Below are 18130 nucleotides of genomic sequence, written 5' to 3' on the forward strand. Positions count from 1 at the left end.
TAAGCAAAAGGGAGAGTTTTCCCTTCTGGAGTCAGCTAAAAAGATTGATGAGATAACAGATAGTCTTTAACAAAATAGCAAGCCTGCCTGACAGGAACCACACATCCATTCAAAGGGTACAACAACAAGACTTATGCATTTTAAACATACTCCCAACCGGTTTGTCAGTAACAAATTAGACTTGTCACATTCTCCAAACAGTTTTAGTGAGAACATTAACAATGTTAATGATCTATGGTCTCAGCAGGAGAAAGAAGTGTGAGTCTAGTTCCAGGAAAGCACAGAATAGCTTGCAATTGTTTTGTTCTTGAGACTGCAGGGTTTTCAAAAAATATATAATGTAAGCAATTACTGAGTTTGGAAATCTAGAATAATTGGTAATCATTATGCCCTCGATCACGTAATTGTGTCGGCATATGCATAACTTGACTCCCTTGGTGTCAGATTTCAAAAATACACCAGCACCTTTCTGAACAGTCACATAAGGTCTAGAAAGCCTTGGCACCCAGTTCGTGGATTCTGAGCTGTTATGAAACTTCTGGGCTCTGTGTATGTCCATGTGTGGTTTTTAATTTACAGAACTGAATCAGACTCTTGTCTGTGTGTTTATATTTGTGTGTGCATGTGAAAAAAAGGAGAAAGGTAGGGTGAGTTGTTGCAAACTGTTACGGAATTAGTGTTTAGTCTGTCTTGATGCAGGTTTCTGCCAAGTTCTTTTTGAGCAGATACATTGTGATTTTTTTCCCCATATCCAAATGTTTATCAAGAAAAATTGTTCTTAATGGATTGCTAGTTATGCAAGTATAGTCATGTTAATAAAGGAGTAGAAATAATATACTTTGTTCTGAGTTATTATATGTTTTTCCTCTATTTCCCTGGCTGTTGGAAGAGTATTCATAAACCAGAGCTGTCTCCTAAGTGCAGTAATGTAACTGAAGGGCTCGGATACACACTTTTTAAGAATGCTATTGGGATGCATTTCCCATTCAGGGGAACATTCCTGTTGGACAGTTGTAGGACTCTCATAAAAAGCTGAGTAATCTTGCTGATATCTTTCTACAGGACAAAGCACATGAGGCTCTTTCACAAGTGCTCATGTAAGACCTACTACAATGGGATTCTCAGTGAGATGCTGTAGTAACAGAATAATAATAGTAGTAAAAATGCTCAAAGTCATATTTCAAGGTTTTTCACTCTTCCTAATACAAAATACAGGACAGATTCCTGTAACCTTTCAAGCACTTAAGCCTGTGTAAAAAGGAAAAAAAACCCAGTATTTTGTTGTGTTTTTTTAACAGTTGTGTTGCATTACCTTTCTTGTTCAAGGTCTAATTCAAAGTAGAATATTTATGAGGAAATATGTTTATTGTCAAGTGTACAGAAGAACACAGAAACAATTCTACCTCTTAATTTCCTGTAATTATGCCAATGACCCAGGCTCACGGCATAGCTAGAGGAGAGAGAGAACCTTGGAATGATGAGTTGTTGAGATTGAAGCCAGCTGGTAATTAATTCTGCAAAACAAACACTGTAATTACTAAAAAGTAATAAAACTTTACATTACATCAGAGTGTAATAGGTTTTCTAAAAGGATTCTATTAAGTTTAGTGCATTAGAAATACTCTATTTATAAATGCAAGCCTTGCAAAATGTCAATAGCCTGGTATTTACCTATGAAACTAGGCAACTACATTAAAAAAATAATAATAATCATAGAAGCATAGAATCATTTAGGTTGGAAAAGACCTTCAAGGTCATCAAGTCCAACCGCTAACCTCGTACTGCCAAGCCCACTGCTAAATTGTGGCCCTAAGCAACACGTCTACATGCCTTTTAAATACCTCCAGGGATGGGGATTCCACTGCTTCCCTGGGCAGCCTGTTCCAATGCTTAACAACCCTGTTGGTGAAGAAATTGTTTGTAACTTCCAATCTAAACCACCCCTGGTGCAGCTTGTGGCCATTTTCTCTTGTCCTATCACTTGTTACTTAGGAAAGGAGACTGACTCCCTCGCTACAGCCTCCTTTCAGGTAGTTGTAGAATATGAGGTTGTCTCCCCTGAGCCTCCTTTTCTCCAGGGAAATCCCAGTTCCCTTAGGTGCTCCTCGTAAGACTTGGGCTCTAGGCACTTCACCAGATCCATTGCCCTCCTTTGGCCACGCTCCAGCACCTCCATGTCTGTCTTGTAGTGAGGGGCCCAAAACTGAACATAGTGTTTGAGGTGCGGCCTTACCAGTACAGGGCAGCGATCACTTCCCTTGTCCCGCTGGCCACAGTTTCTGACACGAAGCCTGAGTGTTGTGTGGGATTGTTGTGCCCCACGCACAGGACCCAACTGAGCCTTGTTGAACCTCATACAATTGGCCTCAGACCTGATCCAGCCCGTCCAGATCCCTCTGCAGAGCTTTTTTACCCTCCAGCAGATCAACGTGCCTGCCCAGCTTGGTGGTGTCTGCAGGCTTACTGAGGGTGCGCTCAATCCCCTTGCCCAGGCTGTTGATAGAGATACTAACCAGGACTGGCCCTGATACTGAGCCCTGGGGAATACCACTGGTGACTGGCTGCCAACTGGATATAACTCCATTCACCACGGTCCATCAGGCCTGGCCATCCAGCCAGTTTTTTTATCCAGCAAAGAGTGCAGCCATCCAACCTGTGAGCAGCCAGTTTCTCCAGGAGAATGCTGTGGGAAACTGTGTGAAAGGCTTCAGTAAAGTTTAGGTAGACAACATCTACAGCCTTTCCTTTATCTACGAAGTGGGTCACCTTGTCACAGAAGGAGATGAGGTTAGTCATGCAGGCTCTGCCTTCCATAAAGCCATGCTGACTGGGTCTCATCACTTGGCTGTCCTGCAAGTGCCACATGATGGCACTCAAGATGATCTGCTCTATAACCTGCCCTGGCACTGAGGTCAGACTGAGAGGCCTATAGTTCCCTGGCTCCTCCTTCCAGCCCTTCTTGTAGATGGGCATCAAATTTGCTAACCTCCAGTCAAGTAGGACCTCCCTGGTTAGCAGGACTGCTAATAAATGATGGAAAGTGGCTCAGTGAGCACTTTGGCCAGCTCCCTCAGTCCCCTTGGGTGGATCCCGTCCAGCCCTATAGACTTGGGGGTAGCAGGTTGCTGACCCATTCCCCTTGGATTATGGGGGCTTCTTTCATAATTCAAATAATTATATTTTTAAACACATGTAGAAATTCTTTCATTAGCAAAATTAATTACTTAATGTTAACAAGGCCTTTGGTGCATAATAATTCTTATTCCTGAAGTTCTGAAAACAGAAATGATCAACACGAACGAAATCAACGAAAATGAGAACACGAACCAAGGAAAATACCTACTCTTGCTTGTTTTCATTTCAAAACCAAAAGGCTGTGAGTTTAACACCCTTTGAAGAACTCAGACTCTTTAGAGGTCTGGGTTAGGGAGATATGGGTGTGGAAAATCACATCAGATTGATTAGAGAATGATCTTTTTCTCAGGTTTTCAACCTGAGATGCGGTAACTGATGACTTTTTGTGGTAGCTTCAGCTCACCAGTTTTATTTTTAATATAAAGGATTCGGTTGATAAGAAATGGGACTGTTAATTGTTGTGATGACTGTTTATGTAACAGCAGCAGGGCTAAAGAAGCTGGGCTGAGACTGCAACACAGTCATCTAGTAAGGCATGTTTATTTCTACTGTCTCTCTTAGAACCACTGGCCTATTAAGAAAAAGCAATTCAAGCCATTGTTGATTTGGCAGACTGTATATTCCCTGTAAAAGTAACGTTCTTTCAGCAGAGTACCAGCTGTCTTTGAGCAGGTTGAAATAAATAGTAGTAGCAATGAAGCACAGTGCCTGTACAGTCAAAATACTATATTCCTATGTACCCCTCACCCTGCAGTTTATCTTGACTGTTTAAACCTACGTAAAAGCATGGTTCTTGCTGGGATTTTGCATTAAAGCAGCTATCTGGGGTCAGCTATTTTGACGTGAATTATTTCTTCTTTCTCTTGCCCTGGAGGTACTGATTCCTTCCTAGGCTGGTGAGAGATTTCATGTATTGATATAACTAAGTCCATTACATGTGCTTTGGTTTGCTTGGACAGTGGGACTGATGATGTCCCTTAGTCATATATTCTGTATAAACTCAACATTCAGAACAGTGCTTACCTGCCTCAATAAAGGAAAGGTATTTAGAGCAATAAAGGCAGAGTTGCTTGAGGTTCTTAGGGGAATAGAAAAGAGCTCTTGAGCCAGAAAGCTCCCTATGCCTAAGAAATGTTTTCTGTTGTGGTTTGTTTTGAAGTGGATGGGGGTTTTGTTAGCATGTTTCAATCTCTGACCCCAATGTCCAAGGTTTTTTCACCCAGATTTTTGGTGAAAATATGAAAAAAAAATATCACAGAAGTCTAAAAATATGTATTTGTCCCTGTGATTCTTGCAGGACCGTCGCTAACCTGTTTCAATAGGAAAATTACATTTTTACCTTTGCCTCCAATAGCTGCCTTAAAAAGTTTTCAGGATATCATTGCAAATTTCACAAGAGGTCTAACAAGATTGTTAACAGTTGGTCCAAACCTTTCTGAAGCCAGTGGAAAGATCTGTGCTGACGACAGTGGATTTTGAGTCAGAACCCTTAATTGTAACAGTGAAGACAGAAAAAGTATGGGCAGAGTATTTGCAGGCTACTGGGGTGAAATGGAGAGAGGAGTACAAGAAAGTAAACTATAAACTAGACTCCATTCTCACACCTGAATCATCCAAGTGGAATACCTTGCAGCTCCTGCTCAGAGACAATAAATGTTATGGCTTTGCAGTGAGAAAAAATGACAAGTGCCATTCCCAAAGGATATAAAATACATCTCTACCTATGACAAGCAGTTAACAATATGGATAGCATCTGCCTGGGCTTTTATCTTGATTTAAATTTGTTTTCCATTCACCAGGCTCAATTGCGGGAGAGTAATATTGAAATGTGCATGAACCACTAGATACAAATTTTATTACCACCTCTGTGGTACACCTACTATAGAGGGAGAAGTTTATGAGTGAAAAAGATCACAGGATACTTAGTCACCTGCAATATTTGCAGTCCCAACTGGAAGAAGTAATTGATTTTCTAACAATGGAGAAAATTCTTGGCTGGAGGCATAATACTGTGCTTTTGCCCATGTCTACGTGATGTAATTTCCACTATAGTGAGTTGCTGATCTGCTTACCTGGAATCTACATTTCCTGTCAACAGTGGTTGGTTGGCAGGATTACTTCTGAACAGCCTTGCAGATGATGTATCAATTCTGGGGCTTTCCAGCCATTAGGCGCCTCAATGCATTCCCATTTCTCACAGCTCCAAAGCTGTTGGCCCCTTTGAATGATGCTACAGTCCTGGAGGCATAAAATGCCAACTTTTGCAAGGTAAATCCCATTGAATATCAGCTGATCCCTGGTAATAATAAAACAGGCACTTTCTTCCTGGAGGCAAGGTGGGACAGAGTCTCTTTTGCTCCTGCTAGTGTAATGCAGAGGTTGCCTAAGGCTGCAGAGTGCTGTACCAGTGAAGGATACCACTGCCTTTTGTGGAGTGCTACCTATTCCTCACAGCAACACTCCGTAGTCCTTCTTGGACAAAAGAGCCAGTTTGTTTAGTAGTAGATCTGTCTGACCTGTCTCAATTGAAACAGAAACAGATCAGGAAATCAAATGATCTGTTAATACATCTGGAGACAGGGTGACCCTTAGTAAGAGAGAAGAGATGGGAATGGTAGTGACAGTAACTTCCCCAGATACATGGTAGCTGCTCATCCAGACTGGGAAAGGAGCATACATAGGCACAACGGGTTACAAAGAATGTTAAGCAGTGCAGTATGAAGTTTTTATGTTTCCAGATATAAACAATTCATGTCCTTCAAAGTGATTGCTTGTCTTGGTAAAAGCTTCCAGTTAGGAGAAAGAGCCTTCTGCCTTTTACTGACTGATTTCTGTGTCTGGGGCACAGTCTCAAAAGACATGTTGCTGCTTTTATTCTGAATTATTGGTATTCATGCACAAAAAGTATACATGCCACATTACAAAGAAACCACAGCAGTGCAACCTGATGATGTTCAAACAGATTCTGAAAGGTTTTCATATGAATTTCAAAGGGCTTTGGATCCCATCTTCTGTGAACTGCATCAAAAATGCAGTTTGGGTCAGTAATGTTTATATTTTTTTCCATAATGTTTATATTGAATTATTGCACATTCATTGCCACTTTGCTGTCAGTTAAGAGACGGCAGTTGGAGCCTGGGAATGCCCATGTACTTTTTCGTTGTGCTGTGCAGTTATCACACGAACTCTGAGTGATCAGAAGAGGGGAAATGCGTATGATAATAGTGTTCTAAAGTTATTTTGAGCCTCTAATTACAAAATATAGTCTGGACAATTTGATTCAGTTTTTACTCATGAGAAGTTGATTTGCCTCAGAATGGGAACTTCTACTTTCTAATCTTGCAAATAGCCAGCTTCATGGGCTATAACTGTGTTTAGCAATCTGTAAGACAAGGGATGTCAAAACAAGGTTCCCTGGTAGAGTAGGGTTCGTACAGGTCTCAGCCCCTATCTCTGTATTATTCAAGCAGCAAGAGACTTCCCCTTTCCTTCCCCTGCCCGCCCCGCCCCCCCCCCCCCGCCCAAAAAAAAAAAAAAAAAAAAAAAAAGGAACAGAAGATTAACTAGTAATTAGGGTCGTTTAAAGGAAGGCAAATGGAGAACAATAGCAAGCATTCCCACTTGCTACCTAAATCAATGCTGTGAAACTAGGTTGGGGTATGAGGGGCAGGTGTTAGCTGAGCTGTAACTAATAAGAGCCTGTAAAAGAGATTTGCTGGCTACTCGTGGGCTTCTGCCAGTGATGTGCTGTGTGGTAAAGTGAAGCTGTTGTGGAAAGGATGCTGGAATTGCTTTGGTGAGTCCTTGTGGGCTGCAACAACTTCAGATGGTGTTTTTTTTCTTCTTTAGAAATCTCTTTTTCTTGGTCTTTGCTGGGCTCCATTGGTTGGTGCACATTATATATGTTAGATATATTGTATACGCTGCATATGTAAAATGCATATAGGTTTCTGTCTTAAGGGATAGATCACAAGTTTGATATCAGGGTATCGTTCAGATTGAGTGTATGCAAAGCATTCAAGGAATGTTTGTTGTGCTTTCTATGGCATATTTTCTTGTCATGCACAGAGGGCGTGCATCACAAAAGCAGCTGGCACACAGAAGCTCATTTGATGTTTTGGCTTTCAATCCTGGCTGAAAACAGAATAGATATGATTTCTGGAACTCTTTTAATGAAAATAGCCAGTTTCTTGGTAGGACTGACAATGATCCTTTCAGAAGGTTTGGGATGAAATTTAATAAGCAATAGAACTTACCGGAGTTCTGTTTTAATCCTTAAAATTCTTGGTGAGAAGCCCAACAGAAGCAGATGCACAAAGAACCGTGACCCACCATTCTTCTCTGTTAGGTTAACTGGTTTTATATCAATATAAGCTGTGATCCAGAGTTTTCCTTATTAAGAAGAATGTGTTAGTTAAGCTTCCTTTCCAGCTTTGCTGATTCTGAAGGGCCATGTTACTGAAAAAAACTCTAAACTAGTGATCCTTGAACTAACATACAGTCTTGAGATTTCAGTTTTAGGGGCACACCACCAAAACAATCATGTGCAACATCAGGCCATTATTTTCTACCATTCTAAATAAGGATGTCCAGAACATGTATCCAGTAGGCAGCCGTACTAAGGACTCTCAAAGTGTTTTGAAAGCATTGTAAAGAAAAGGAAATGTTATCCTTTGTAGATGGATTCAGAAGGGTTGAAGTCACTTTTAACAACTTGATGGAATCACACTGGTACAGAGCTTGGAGGTCTACATCTGTGTTTCCTTGTCCTACCCACAAACCTCAGGCTGTGGGATCTCATCAGTATTCCTGCTGTAAGACTTGGTGCCGATATGGTCTTTGTTGCCTGAGCTTAAAAACCAGCCCATTCTCACTGCTGACAGTTTTATGGAAGCAGCTATAAAGTTTTGCCAGTGCTCCCTCTGCTTCCACCAATGAATCTACATTTCCTGCTACAGAAAGATTGATCGTAGGCTATTTTTATATTCTGAGCCAGATTTATGCTTTCTGCAGAATCATACGAAGCTAACCACATAATAAATGCATGTATCAGTGAATGTGCAAAAAGTTACGGCAACTCCTCCTGAGTGTCTCCCTGTGTATCACTAATACTGCAAAAGAGGACCTTTGGAAGGTGAATAATGTGGCAATTTTTAATTATTTTTTTTTCTTATGTGTGGTTGGTCTACATGGAGGGGAAAACTTGGATGTATGCAGAAAGGTGTGAGAAGAAACATTAAGCTAAATCAGAAGGAATGAGTTCCAGTTGTCATGCAGCCCAAGTCAGGGGCAACATGCCCCTGAGGGCTCAGTCTCAAATGCAAATCCCCTTAGCTCTGACAGTGCTGAAACAGATCCTATAGTTGAGTTGGAAATCTTCCAGCAGAACAAAATGGATGAAAAAGCAGAGGGAGAATGACAAAACATTTTTTTTCTTTATTTTCTGAGCTACTTCCCCACAGTCTGATTTCCAAAGAGATCTGTTGACATCAGTGCAGCAGCTGGAGATGAGAGGCTTTTAAAACAACCTTCAGTGATACAGAGTTTATACTGGTAAAATAATTATTCTTCAAAGATTCCTAAAAAAGTGTTTAAAGCATTTAATGATTAAAAACCTGATGCCCTTGAATATGAAAGTTAGATGAAAGAACTGCCAGGGACTGTAATGCAGCTGAAATGATAAACATAAAGGGAGCCATAATGATCAAGCCTGAGGTGATTACATTCTCTAATTAGAACACATGTATCATTTAGTCATGTTAATCTTTGTCTGTCTAATGTACTTTAGTTAGACTAACCTATATCCAGTGCAGACTACTTTGATCATAACATCAGCACGTGTAGCAAGAAAAACCATTACGTGTGTTCGCGGTCCTCTAAGCAGCCACTGAAACTCCCCATCACATTATGGTTCACCCTTGGAAATACACCTGAGTGAGCCAAGAGCCCAGCTCCCTCTGGTGTGTTATTGTGAGCATCTTGCTGTATTAGACCCCTTTGAATATTTGCACCAGTATCTCAGGAGCAGAGAAGAGATATTTAAAATAAGGACTGACTCAAACAGTAAGCATGATGTTAAGCACCTGCTCTTTAGCATTCTAGATGGAAAAAAAAATAAATCTGTGGATGAAGTTACACAGCTGCAGTCTCAGCTGCTGGGTCAGTTTGTCTCCATGGCTGTGACTCTCAGAATTACCTGAGTTACACCTCTTTGTGCTTCCTGAGGATCTGGAACATGGGTCTTAGTTTTTGTAAGTATAAACAGTGGGGTTTACTCCTGGCAGTAACAAAACTAGTATTTAATTGAAGAAGTCTTGAGATCCGTGTTTTCTTTTATTTCCTGGTACTGTAAACATGGGCATGTTCTAGAACGTATACATTTTAAATAAAGCTGGCAGCACTTGGCCTCCAAATGTAGGCTAGACAGTCAGGAGGAGAGGCAGGGGGAGAGAATACTCCATGGAGACCTCAGAGAGTTTAATTTGCAGCTATGCCGCCATTGAAATTAGCTTCAGTGGGTGTGTGGAATGTAATATGCCTCTTAGTATATATTTGGTGCCTTGCAACAAATGCCACAGTAATGAAGTGTACAAGCATCAGGCCTCAAACAGATAATAGAAGTAGGAACCCCCTAAAACAAGCAAAAAAAAGTCTTTGGTAAAAAGAGATATGTTGAGATGCCATCAGCCTAGCTGAGATTTCGGCAAGGCAAGTTTCATTGCAGAGCAGTTTGTCACTGCTAGTAAAGGGAGGATAGTTGAGAAACTAGGAAGCTTGGGAGATACGGTTTCAATTCCACTCACTTGCAGGCCTCCTGCTTGACTTAGAGGCGGAACAGAAAAAATCATGTACTACTCCTCCTTTTGTTTCACCTCCCTGTTTGAAAAATGGGGATGTGCAATTTCCCTGTCACACAGGCATGCTGTGAAGAGAACTCGGCAAATGACTGGTACACTTGTGTACTGTGGAGATAAGGACCAGGCAAACAGCAAGGGCCGACTTTATCCTGGCACAACCCATTTTAGACTCCTCACTTGCATCCTCCATCCTAACTCCCAGATTATGCATCAGATGGTCGGTAGCCCCATGACGTTTGTTGTAAATCTTGGAGTCGCCCTGGAGTAGATCCAGTCCTGCTGTGTCCTTGATTTCTCTTTAATATTTGCGTGTGTGGGTACTTCCCCACAGAGGGAGAGTTGTGAAGGACAGTTGATTCTGCTTTAAGCTGAGAGTGATTCACCGCAAAGCTTTTGTGCACGGCTGCCAGAAAATAGTTACAGCACCGTAGTAGATTCATCTCTGAACAGGAATCACAGAACAGCTTCTGCACATAAGGTAGAGCTAGTGAATGTGCCCTGTTTAATACACAGATGAGCTCTTGGTTGTGCTGCATGCCACATGTTAGCAGCCTGGGGAGTAGAACTGGGAATGGGCTGCTTTGAAAAGACTGATATCTTCTGAGGTGCCTCCCACACTGAGAACCACGTGGCTAGATACCAAGGTGTCTTGAAGGACATTTTGGGATTCCTTAGGATATTCTGGCTACTAGCATATGTGCAAGGTTTTTCTGTGCACCTGCCTTTGTAGAACAGCTTGTCCCAGACTTTGAGAGGTGTCCTCTGGGGAGGAGCATGGCCTGTGAAGTGCTCTGGTGCCAAACTGTCACTGTCACTTTGGCACACGGCCTTTTCTCCCAGCATATGTGGGTATTTTTGTACTCTCATCAGACATGAGAGGCCCCATAACATGCAACATGACTTCCAAACTGGCATGGTTTAAACAGTCAAACTAGTTACATAAGGTTGTTAGAATTCTTCATTAACCTCTAGTATCCCTCAGTATTGGATGCTGTGGGTAAGAAAGCTTTTGAAGGCCAATAGTAAGCAGAACTTTGAGACTGATGGGCTGTATTTGGAATCGGTGTGTGGGGAGGCAGAGCAAGAGCCAAGCCAAAGAGTCAAACACATGCTTGAGATGGGCATCTGAGAATGCTGACAAAATGCAGAGGTCAAAGGGACGAACAAGTTCAAGAGAAAGCTTTTGTTCCCCCTATGCTTGCTCCGTCACCAGTGGGTCTGAATTTTGTCATACTGGAGTTCATTCCGCCACCCCCCCACCCCCGCTGCTCCAAATTTTCTCCCCATATTATGACCCTAAGATGTGGTTGTAACCGCTATGTGGATATGGAATGTGATTTCAACAAATAAAGGTGGGGTCCTATTATCTAAAGATTGATAAGGCTGAAGTGACGTACATGTACTAATGTAAAATTTTGTGGTATGAGATGCACATGGTTGCTTCAAAAACACTGCATGTACTGGCTGAGCTCAGAAAGACCATTCTTTAGAGACTGACAGATGGCAGGGTCCACACAGGACTGTGGTAATCCTTGAATGCTTAACTGCTTCTGAAGACTGAGGAAGGCTGCACACAGCCCCTTGGGTATTCAGGCATGCTGAATTATCTGTGGAGGGGTTCCATCTGACCCTGAAGTATTTTTTCTTGCTTGTATGCAAAGTTGCCTGGGCCTTAGGAGAGCTCTACAGTTAAGTGTCAGAAGTCTTAATACCCTTGCGGTCCAGCCACAACTAGGCAAGGATGTCTAGGAGAGCAATTCTAATCCCTTCCAAAAGGGGACTTCACAAACTTTCTAGGTCTCAGCAGTGTTAGCATACTCTGGCCTGAAAGCTCTGAGTTAGGAAAACAGCTGCATTTCAGATGTAGATGCCAGCATGTCTGGCCATCCAGCCTGACAGTGCCCATAAAGCCACTCAGGGTATGGCTCTAGTAGAGGAAAGCACTGCAGAAGGCATGAGAGATTATTATCCTCATCATGAGAAAATGAAAAATGATCTTACTGATAAAATACATGCATTACGTAAATAGACTTCTTATGCACTTATGCTATTTATTCTCTTCATGGACTGTTTTCATTCTATGTCACGTGGAATGTGTGTACATGCATTCATATTAGGCAGAATAATGGCCTTTCTGAAAAGATATTAGTAGATTATTTTGCTCTTGCTGCAGGTGGCGTTAAGATGAGAGGCCTTGGCTATTGTGCTGTCAATTTGTTTAATGATTATTAGAGGAGCAGGTGATTTCTATTAAAGGGAAGTGACAGACTGTCCATTAGATATAGATGCATGTTTATTAAATTGGAAGCCTGGAGCAAGCAGCCTGGCTCATTTGCTTCCAAATTCCAGACTAATCTGTTTTATTTTGCACCTGGAACGTTCATACAGTAAAAGTAGGAACTGTTTACCAAGCAGGGACAAGAGGACTGTTGCATCCATGCACATGCATTCACTTCCATCCCAAATAGAGATTGCAGTGGGAAAGGAGGCTGGGAGAATGCAGGCTGTAATATGTGTTTCTCGGTTTAATTTCTTAGCCTACTTACCTTGGAATCAGAGAGAGATGACATAAGGATTTCATCTGTAGTGCAAACCCTTTGTCTCTTCAATCTGTGTGTGCATGTCTCCCCATAATAGAAAGATGGGTGATTTCCTCTAGAGCCATTTATCCCTGCGTCCTGGGTCTGCTGGTAGCCAGCTGCTTCAGTTGGAGATGTAAGCTCTCTCCATAGTGAACAATGACAGAAGAATCTACCTGAAGGAGACATTTATTTGTAGTCCCCACCAGCTATTGGTTTATGCTCTGAAGCAGCAGAATTTATCTTTCTTTTTAATCCAGTCTAATGTGACTGTGGATGTTCTCATTACCCAGACAGAAGTTTAATCCTTTCAGGAAATGTCTCTCCAATTCGATGCCTCTGTTATCCTTCTTTCCTCTCAGTCAAACTGGTGCACTTTAAAATCAAATCTTTCCTTTCACAGATCTAATGTAATAAGCTCTCCACTCCATCCACCCCCATTAACCAGATCTTCACTGTGATTCGGGGTCTGGTGTCTGCAGATCAAAGAGGATGCTGAAAAATTGGAAGGGTTCATAAAAGAGCTGTATAAATGATTCAGAGTCTGGGAAACATCTTTCTAGTGAAAGATGTAAGGAGCTTGATCCATTTAGGCTATCAAAGAGGAAATAAAGAGGAGACTCCATCACAATGTGCAAGCACAAATACAGGGAAGATGACTTCTTATAATAGATGGCTCTGCTAGCCAGCAGAAAAATAGACAGTGAAATTTGGCTGGAAGGTCAGGATTCAAAGCTTATTCAAAGCTGGAGCTAGCACAAGAATTGTAAAAAAGTATGTACGTTTCCAGGGTAAGATAATTAGCCATTGGAAGAATTTACCATCAAATAACAAATTAGAAAAATCCAGAACATGAGCCTAATTTAGGAGATCCGTAATGCTCTCTGATGAAAAGCATTATTTTATTCTACTGATTAGAGGCTAAGCTAAATGATGTGTCACAGTGGGCGCTGAATGTTTCTCTTTGAAACAGCAGCTGAGCATCATGCTGCCATGTTGCAGTGGTGTGGCTGCAGAAGGGAAGCAGCTTAAAACACAGACTTCTATGCCAGAAAATTATGAAGTTGGTTTCTTGGTATCCTGATGAATTCCTTTGGGGCCTTAATTTTTCTCATTGAGTTTTCCTACCTGTAAGTACTGATAGGACAGAGCTATTTCCTGTCAGGAGACAGATCTCAATGTCCTCATGTTCATAAAGCACTCTAGGTATCAGTAGCGCTATTTTTGTGCCAGTAACTAACAGTACGTGATGCCTTTTGGTGGATTTCCACGCTGTGTTTAATTCCAAATGTGTGGATCAGTGCAGCCTAAACTACAGTTTAGTCAAATTAAAAAGAAGTCTGCTCACCGTTGCATGCTCTCTTTCCTGGTCTATGTATCTGTCACTGCAGACAGGGCAGTGTGCTACTGCACGCTAATAAATCACTTTCTTTTTGCAGCTCTGCACTCCTGCTGAGTGGCTGTGATTTGTGAATGACCTGTTTCTGTTCTGGAGACAGCTGGACTGGGAAATCACTTGGGAGTTACAGTGTGAGCAAATCGCTTCGAACCCTGGCTCAGCAGCAACGCATGGGCAAAGGCTGCCATCTTCAGCCCAGACCTCCCTACGGCAGTGGAGGGGAGAAATTCAGGGAAGAGTTTGCACCACAGGAAGGTTGGACACCGAGCAGGGACCAGGTGGAAGGAACGTGTTAAGGAAGCACTAGATGTGGAGCGGAAGTTGCACTGACTGGTATCACATCCCTTTGTCATCTGGATGAATTCCTGTCTCCATGCTACAGTCCTGCAGATACGCTTCATTACTAAAGTGGGGGTATCTGCAGAGTGAGGGAGATGCTACTGCTGTCCTTAGCTCAGAGGCAGAGTGAACCTTCTTTTCGCCACCCCTTCTCCCACCCCTTCTCCCACCCCTTCTCCCTTGGGGAGCTTATTTAATTTTTTTTCTGTTCTTGGCTCAGGAGTCCTGGAGCCTTAGAAGAGCTGATTGCAATTTTTTCATATTAGCTTCCATGAAAACACAAGTAATGACTTTTGTTGACTGACAGGCTGTCCCCGGGACCAGCCTCACCATTCAAAACACCCAGCTGGTTCCAGTCACTCATAGTCCCCTCTGATGCTCAGCAAGGGAGGAAAGGGGAGGGCAGACATTAAATATTGCTGTATTTAAAAGCTACAATAACATTTTCTTTGCTTTCTCCAGTTCTTATTTCACCATTCTTCTTCTGTTTTTTCTTTTTTCCTTTTTTTTTTCTTTTTTTTTTTTTTTTCTGAGCATGTGTTTTTCCCAATTCAGGCAAAATCACTACTTCCATACTCAGCTGTCCTGATTGCATGAAGAAGAGTCTGATTGCATTATTCATCTGCAGTACTCATAAAAGACTTCGAAACTCTTGACTAGACCTAAAGCTTTTGATGACATTCTGTTTTAGAGGAAAGAGGGAAAGATACTGTGTGAACTGGTAGCATCAGATCGCCTTGCTACCCCACCAGCTGTGGACGGGGCAGCTAGGCCTGCATGGTACAAGATGAACTGTTGCTTTTACTGAGCAGTTTCTGGGAGATTGTTTGTTGTGCTGTTCTGCTTTGTTTTTCTCTTTGTCCAAGGCTGCAGTGATGCTGGGAAGCAAATTAGTTTTCCATAGTGGTATTGGTATGCAGAGGCAGCCTAACTCCAAGGAAATGCTGCCACCTGTGGGCATGACAGCATGTTTAGCCCGGCTTGATTATTTTCATTTCATTAGAAACTCTGACTTAGCTTGTTAAAACTCTTCTTATTACAAAGTTTATTAAACTAGGAAAAGAGAGAGGGTAATCCAGTGAAATGAAGACAGCAGGGGAAAGGTCACGCTGTACTTCACCACTGACAACTGGGCAATTACAGAGACAAACCACCAGGCTAAGTGCATCTTTGGTATGACTCATCTGACCAGTCTTATTTTGCTTGTTCTCTTATGTTGCTATTGCAATTTTTATCATCATGTCAGTGCCAGGGCATCTTGCTTATGTTTGGTTTTGAGCAGCAGAAGGATTCAATCCAAAAGCTGAGTGGAGATTCCCAAGGGAGTGCTGCAGTATGTGTGTGTTGCAGCTCTCGAAAGGAAGCGTGAAATGGGGTCTGAATGGGTGAATCTTGAGTGCTGTCTGTGAGACTTTGCAGGTCCGTATTAAGCAACTTATGTTTATACAGTGAGAGCCAGCTTTATAAACTGAGATATTCCAGGGAGAAAGTACCTTGCTGATGTCACAAAAAAGATACAGTTCTAAATTAGAACTCCCATTCAAATCCTTCTGTTGCAGAGGGAGTCCCTCTCAACCTGTCAGTCTGACCAGTGCCCCTGTACTGAGGTCACTGTGATGTCACAAGAGCAGTGAGTGTTCTAGGTTAGGACCAAGCAACTAAGGAAGCTGGGGAGGAAGAAGGCAGAACAGTGATTCCTAATATGGCAGGGAAATGTAACCTCACCTGTGCACTGTTCTTTCAGTTGGCTTATATTATACCATCTTTCTTTGTTTTCTTGGGAGGCCTGTTTACCATACTGGCTTTCAGGTTGGCTAGGTATGCTTATAGATTCAGCACAGAGAAGATTTGGATGAAAAAGGTAAGGGCAAAGCCTTTTTTAAATGGCTCATATTTTGCATGTTGATGTGAAAATGCAAGAATTGCATTTGGTATGGGAAGAGTACTAGCTTAGAAAGTATCATCTGTTAATAGTGCACTAAATTTGGCATGTTCAGGAAAAGTTTGGTTTGGTTTACTTTTATCTTTGAGCTGATTACTTTAACAGACTAGTCCTTTTGGATGTTACTGTCTTTTTGCTTTTAAGAGGAGGGCATGCAATAGTTTTTACCAATGTAGATATTACTAGCTGCACAAACATAGGCAGGTGCTGATGTTTCTGTATGTATGTAGATAAACACAGGTGCACACAAAAGCACTGTAATGCTTGCCTTTTCAATCCACATTTGCTCACAACCTCTGATTCTAGCTCACACAAGCTACTGATGTGCAAACACACTCTATCTCATACAGGTGGTTACTTTAAACACAAAGGCAGAGTTTGTAACAGAAACGAGGCACACATGTATGTGGTCAAGACGTCTTTCAAGACCATAATTACCCACTGTGTATACTGCAGCTGTTAGAAAATTGGTCATAAGTTGTTTTTCAGTATTTTAGAATAGCCTTTTTCACATGGTCCGAACAGACAGGACAAGAATGAGATTAAGCGTGCTGAAAACAATCTACCACCAAAAGATTATGATCTTTTGATCCCAGTCCTCCTGTGTGCATTGTGGAATTTGTGAGAAGGTGTTAGTAGCTCCCAAGGTTATCACTAGGATGGTTCATGTGACATACCTGGGTCACTTATGTGTAATTTGCAGGACTGAAGAGCTCTTTCCTTGTGTCACATCATGTTGCCTCCAACAATTGTTGTGGGCTGTTTCACTCCATCACTTCCAGGGGAGGGCTTGATGTTCTCATCAGCTCACCTGGATTGTGTGGGCAGAAAATAAATGGAGCAGCTGTGCTGCTGGCAAACTGTACGCAACTCTGCTTGCCAAAATGTTAAATTACTCTGATTCTCTGGTATTCTTTTGGCTGCTGAGCAGAGGTGGGGTTCAGTTCTTTAGTGTTAGCTCTTTACAGATTCTGGTGCCTGGGAAACTGGGTGTAAAAGAAGAGAGGCCAGCACAGTATCTCGCATTACAAGGAGCATTAGTCTTTTTTTTTTTTCTTCTTTCCTTTTTTTTTTCTTTTTTTTTCTTCCCCCCTAGTAGATGTTTACGGGTCTTCTGTCATTGTATAATTGGTGTTAGTTATTTGTTACAGCTATTAATAGACGTATCTGCAAGAGTGACAGAACCCTACCTAATAGTAAAAGCTAATCAGAATTAGCTGAAACAATACAGTAAATCCCTTACCTGGGGCTGTTACTGGCATACATTAAAAGAGGTAAAAGGCCATGTTAAAACAGAACATTGGAACTGAGATAGTCTAGGGTATATACTAGGGAAATGTTTTATGTACTCAAAAGTAAGAAAAGTAATCCACACCTGGCGTAAGATGAGAAAGGGTGGGTAGACTAGTGGAGAGGAGTTATTAGCAACAGAGCACACTTCCTTTCAGACTCAGGTTATGAGGCAATCAATTTAAGGTGATGAGAATCAACATTCATTGGTGCAACCAGTAGAGAAGAAATGAGACTGCATCTGTATATCACAGTGTATGTCTGCACAGCATGCCCTCAGTGAATTCCAGGAAGATAAGGCTTTCTGAAGCTTTTAGTAGTTTAGCTGAAGGAAAATACATTCCATCCCTCTCTTACTTTCAGTCCCCATTCAGATTTGATGGTGTCTGGATGTGTTTGCTTTAGCCATCTTGGGAAACAGTGTCTGGAAAAGCCAAGGCTAACAATCTGCTTCTTCTCTGTCAGGACAAAGATGTCTGGTGGCCACACAAAAGGAAACAAAGTTCCGTCTACTGGATAAGAGTCTTCTTTATGCAGGTAGAAATGATGCTGTCGGCTCAAACATCTGTGGGGTGTGTACTGGTAAGTA

General features: G+C 41.9%; 1 protein-coding gene across 1 annotated transcript in view; it reads left to right on the forward strand.

Annotated features, from left to right (window-relative positions):
* KCNU1 (potassium calcium-activated channel subfamily U member 1) overlaps positions 1-18130 on the forward strand; it is a 251810-nt gene that overhangs the window by 17722 nt on the left and 215958 nt on the right. Inside the window, exons 1-2 of the mRNA XM_080370366.1 lie at positions 1-16206; positions 17947-18123. The exon at positions 1-16206 is cut by the window's left edge and continues 17722 nt beyond it. Of these exons, the coding sequence (XP_080226492.1) occupies positions 16012-16206; positions 17947-18123 (372 nt within the window). The 5' untranslated portion in view covers positions 1-16011. The remainder of the gene's footprint in view (positions 16207-17946; positions 18124-18130) is intronic.

Source organism: Falco punctatus (assembly GCF_963210335.1).
Source record: "Falco punctatus genome assembly, chromosome: 20".
Taxonomy (NCBI): Eukaryota; Metazoa; Chordata; class Aves; order Falconiformes; family Falconidae; genus Falco; species Falco punctatus.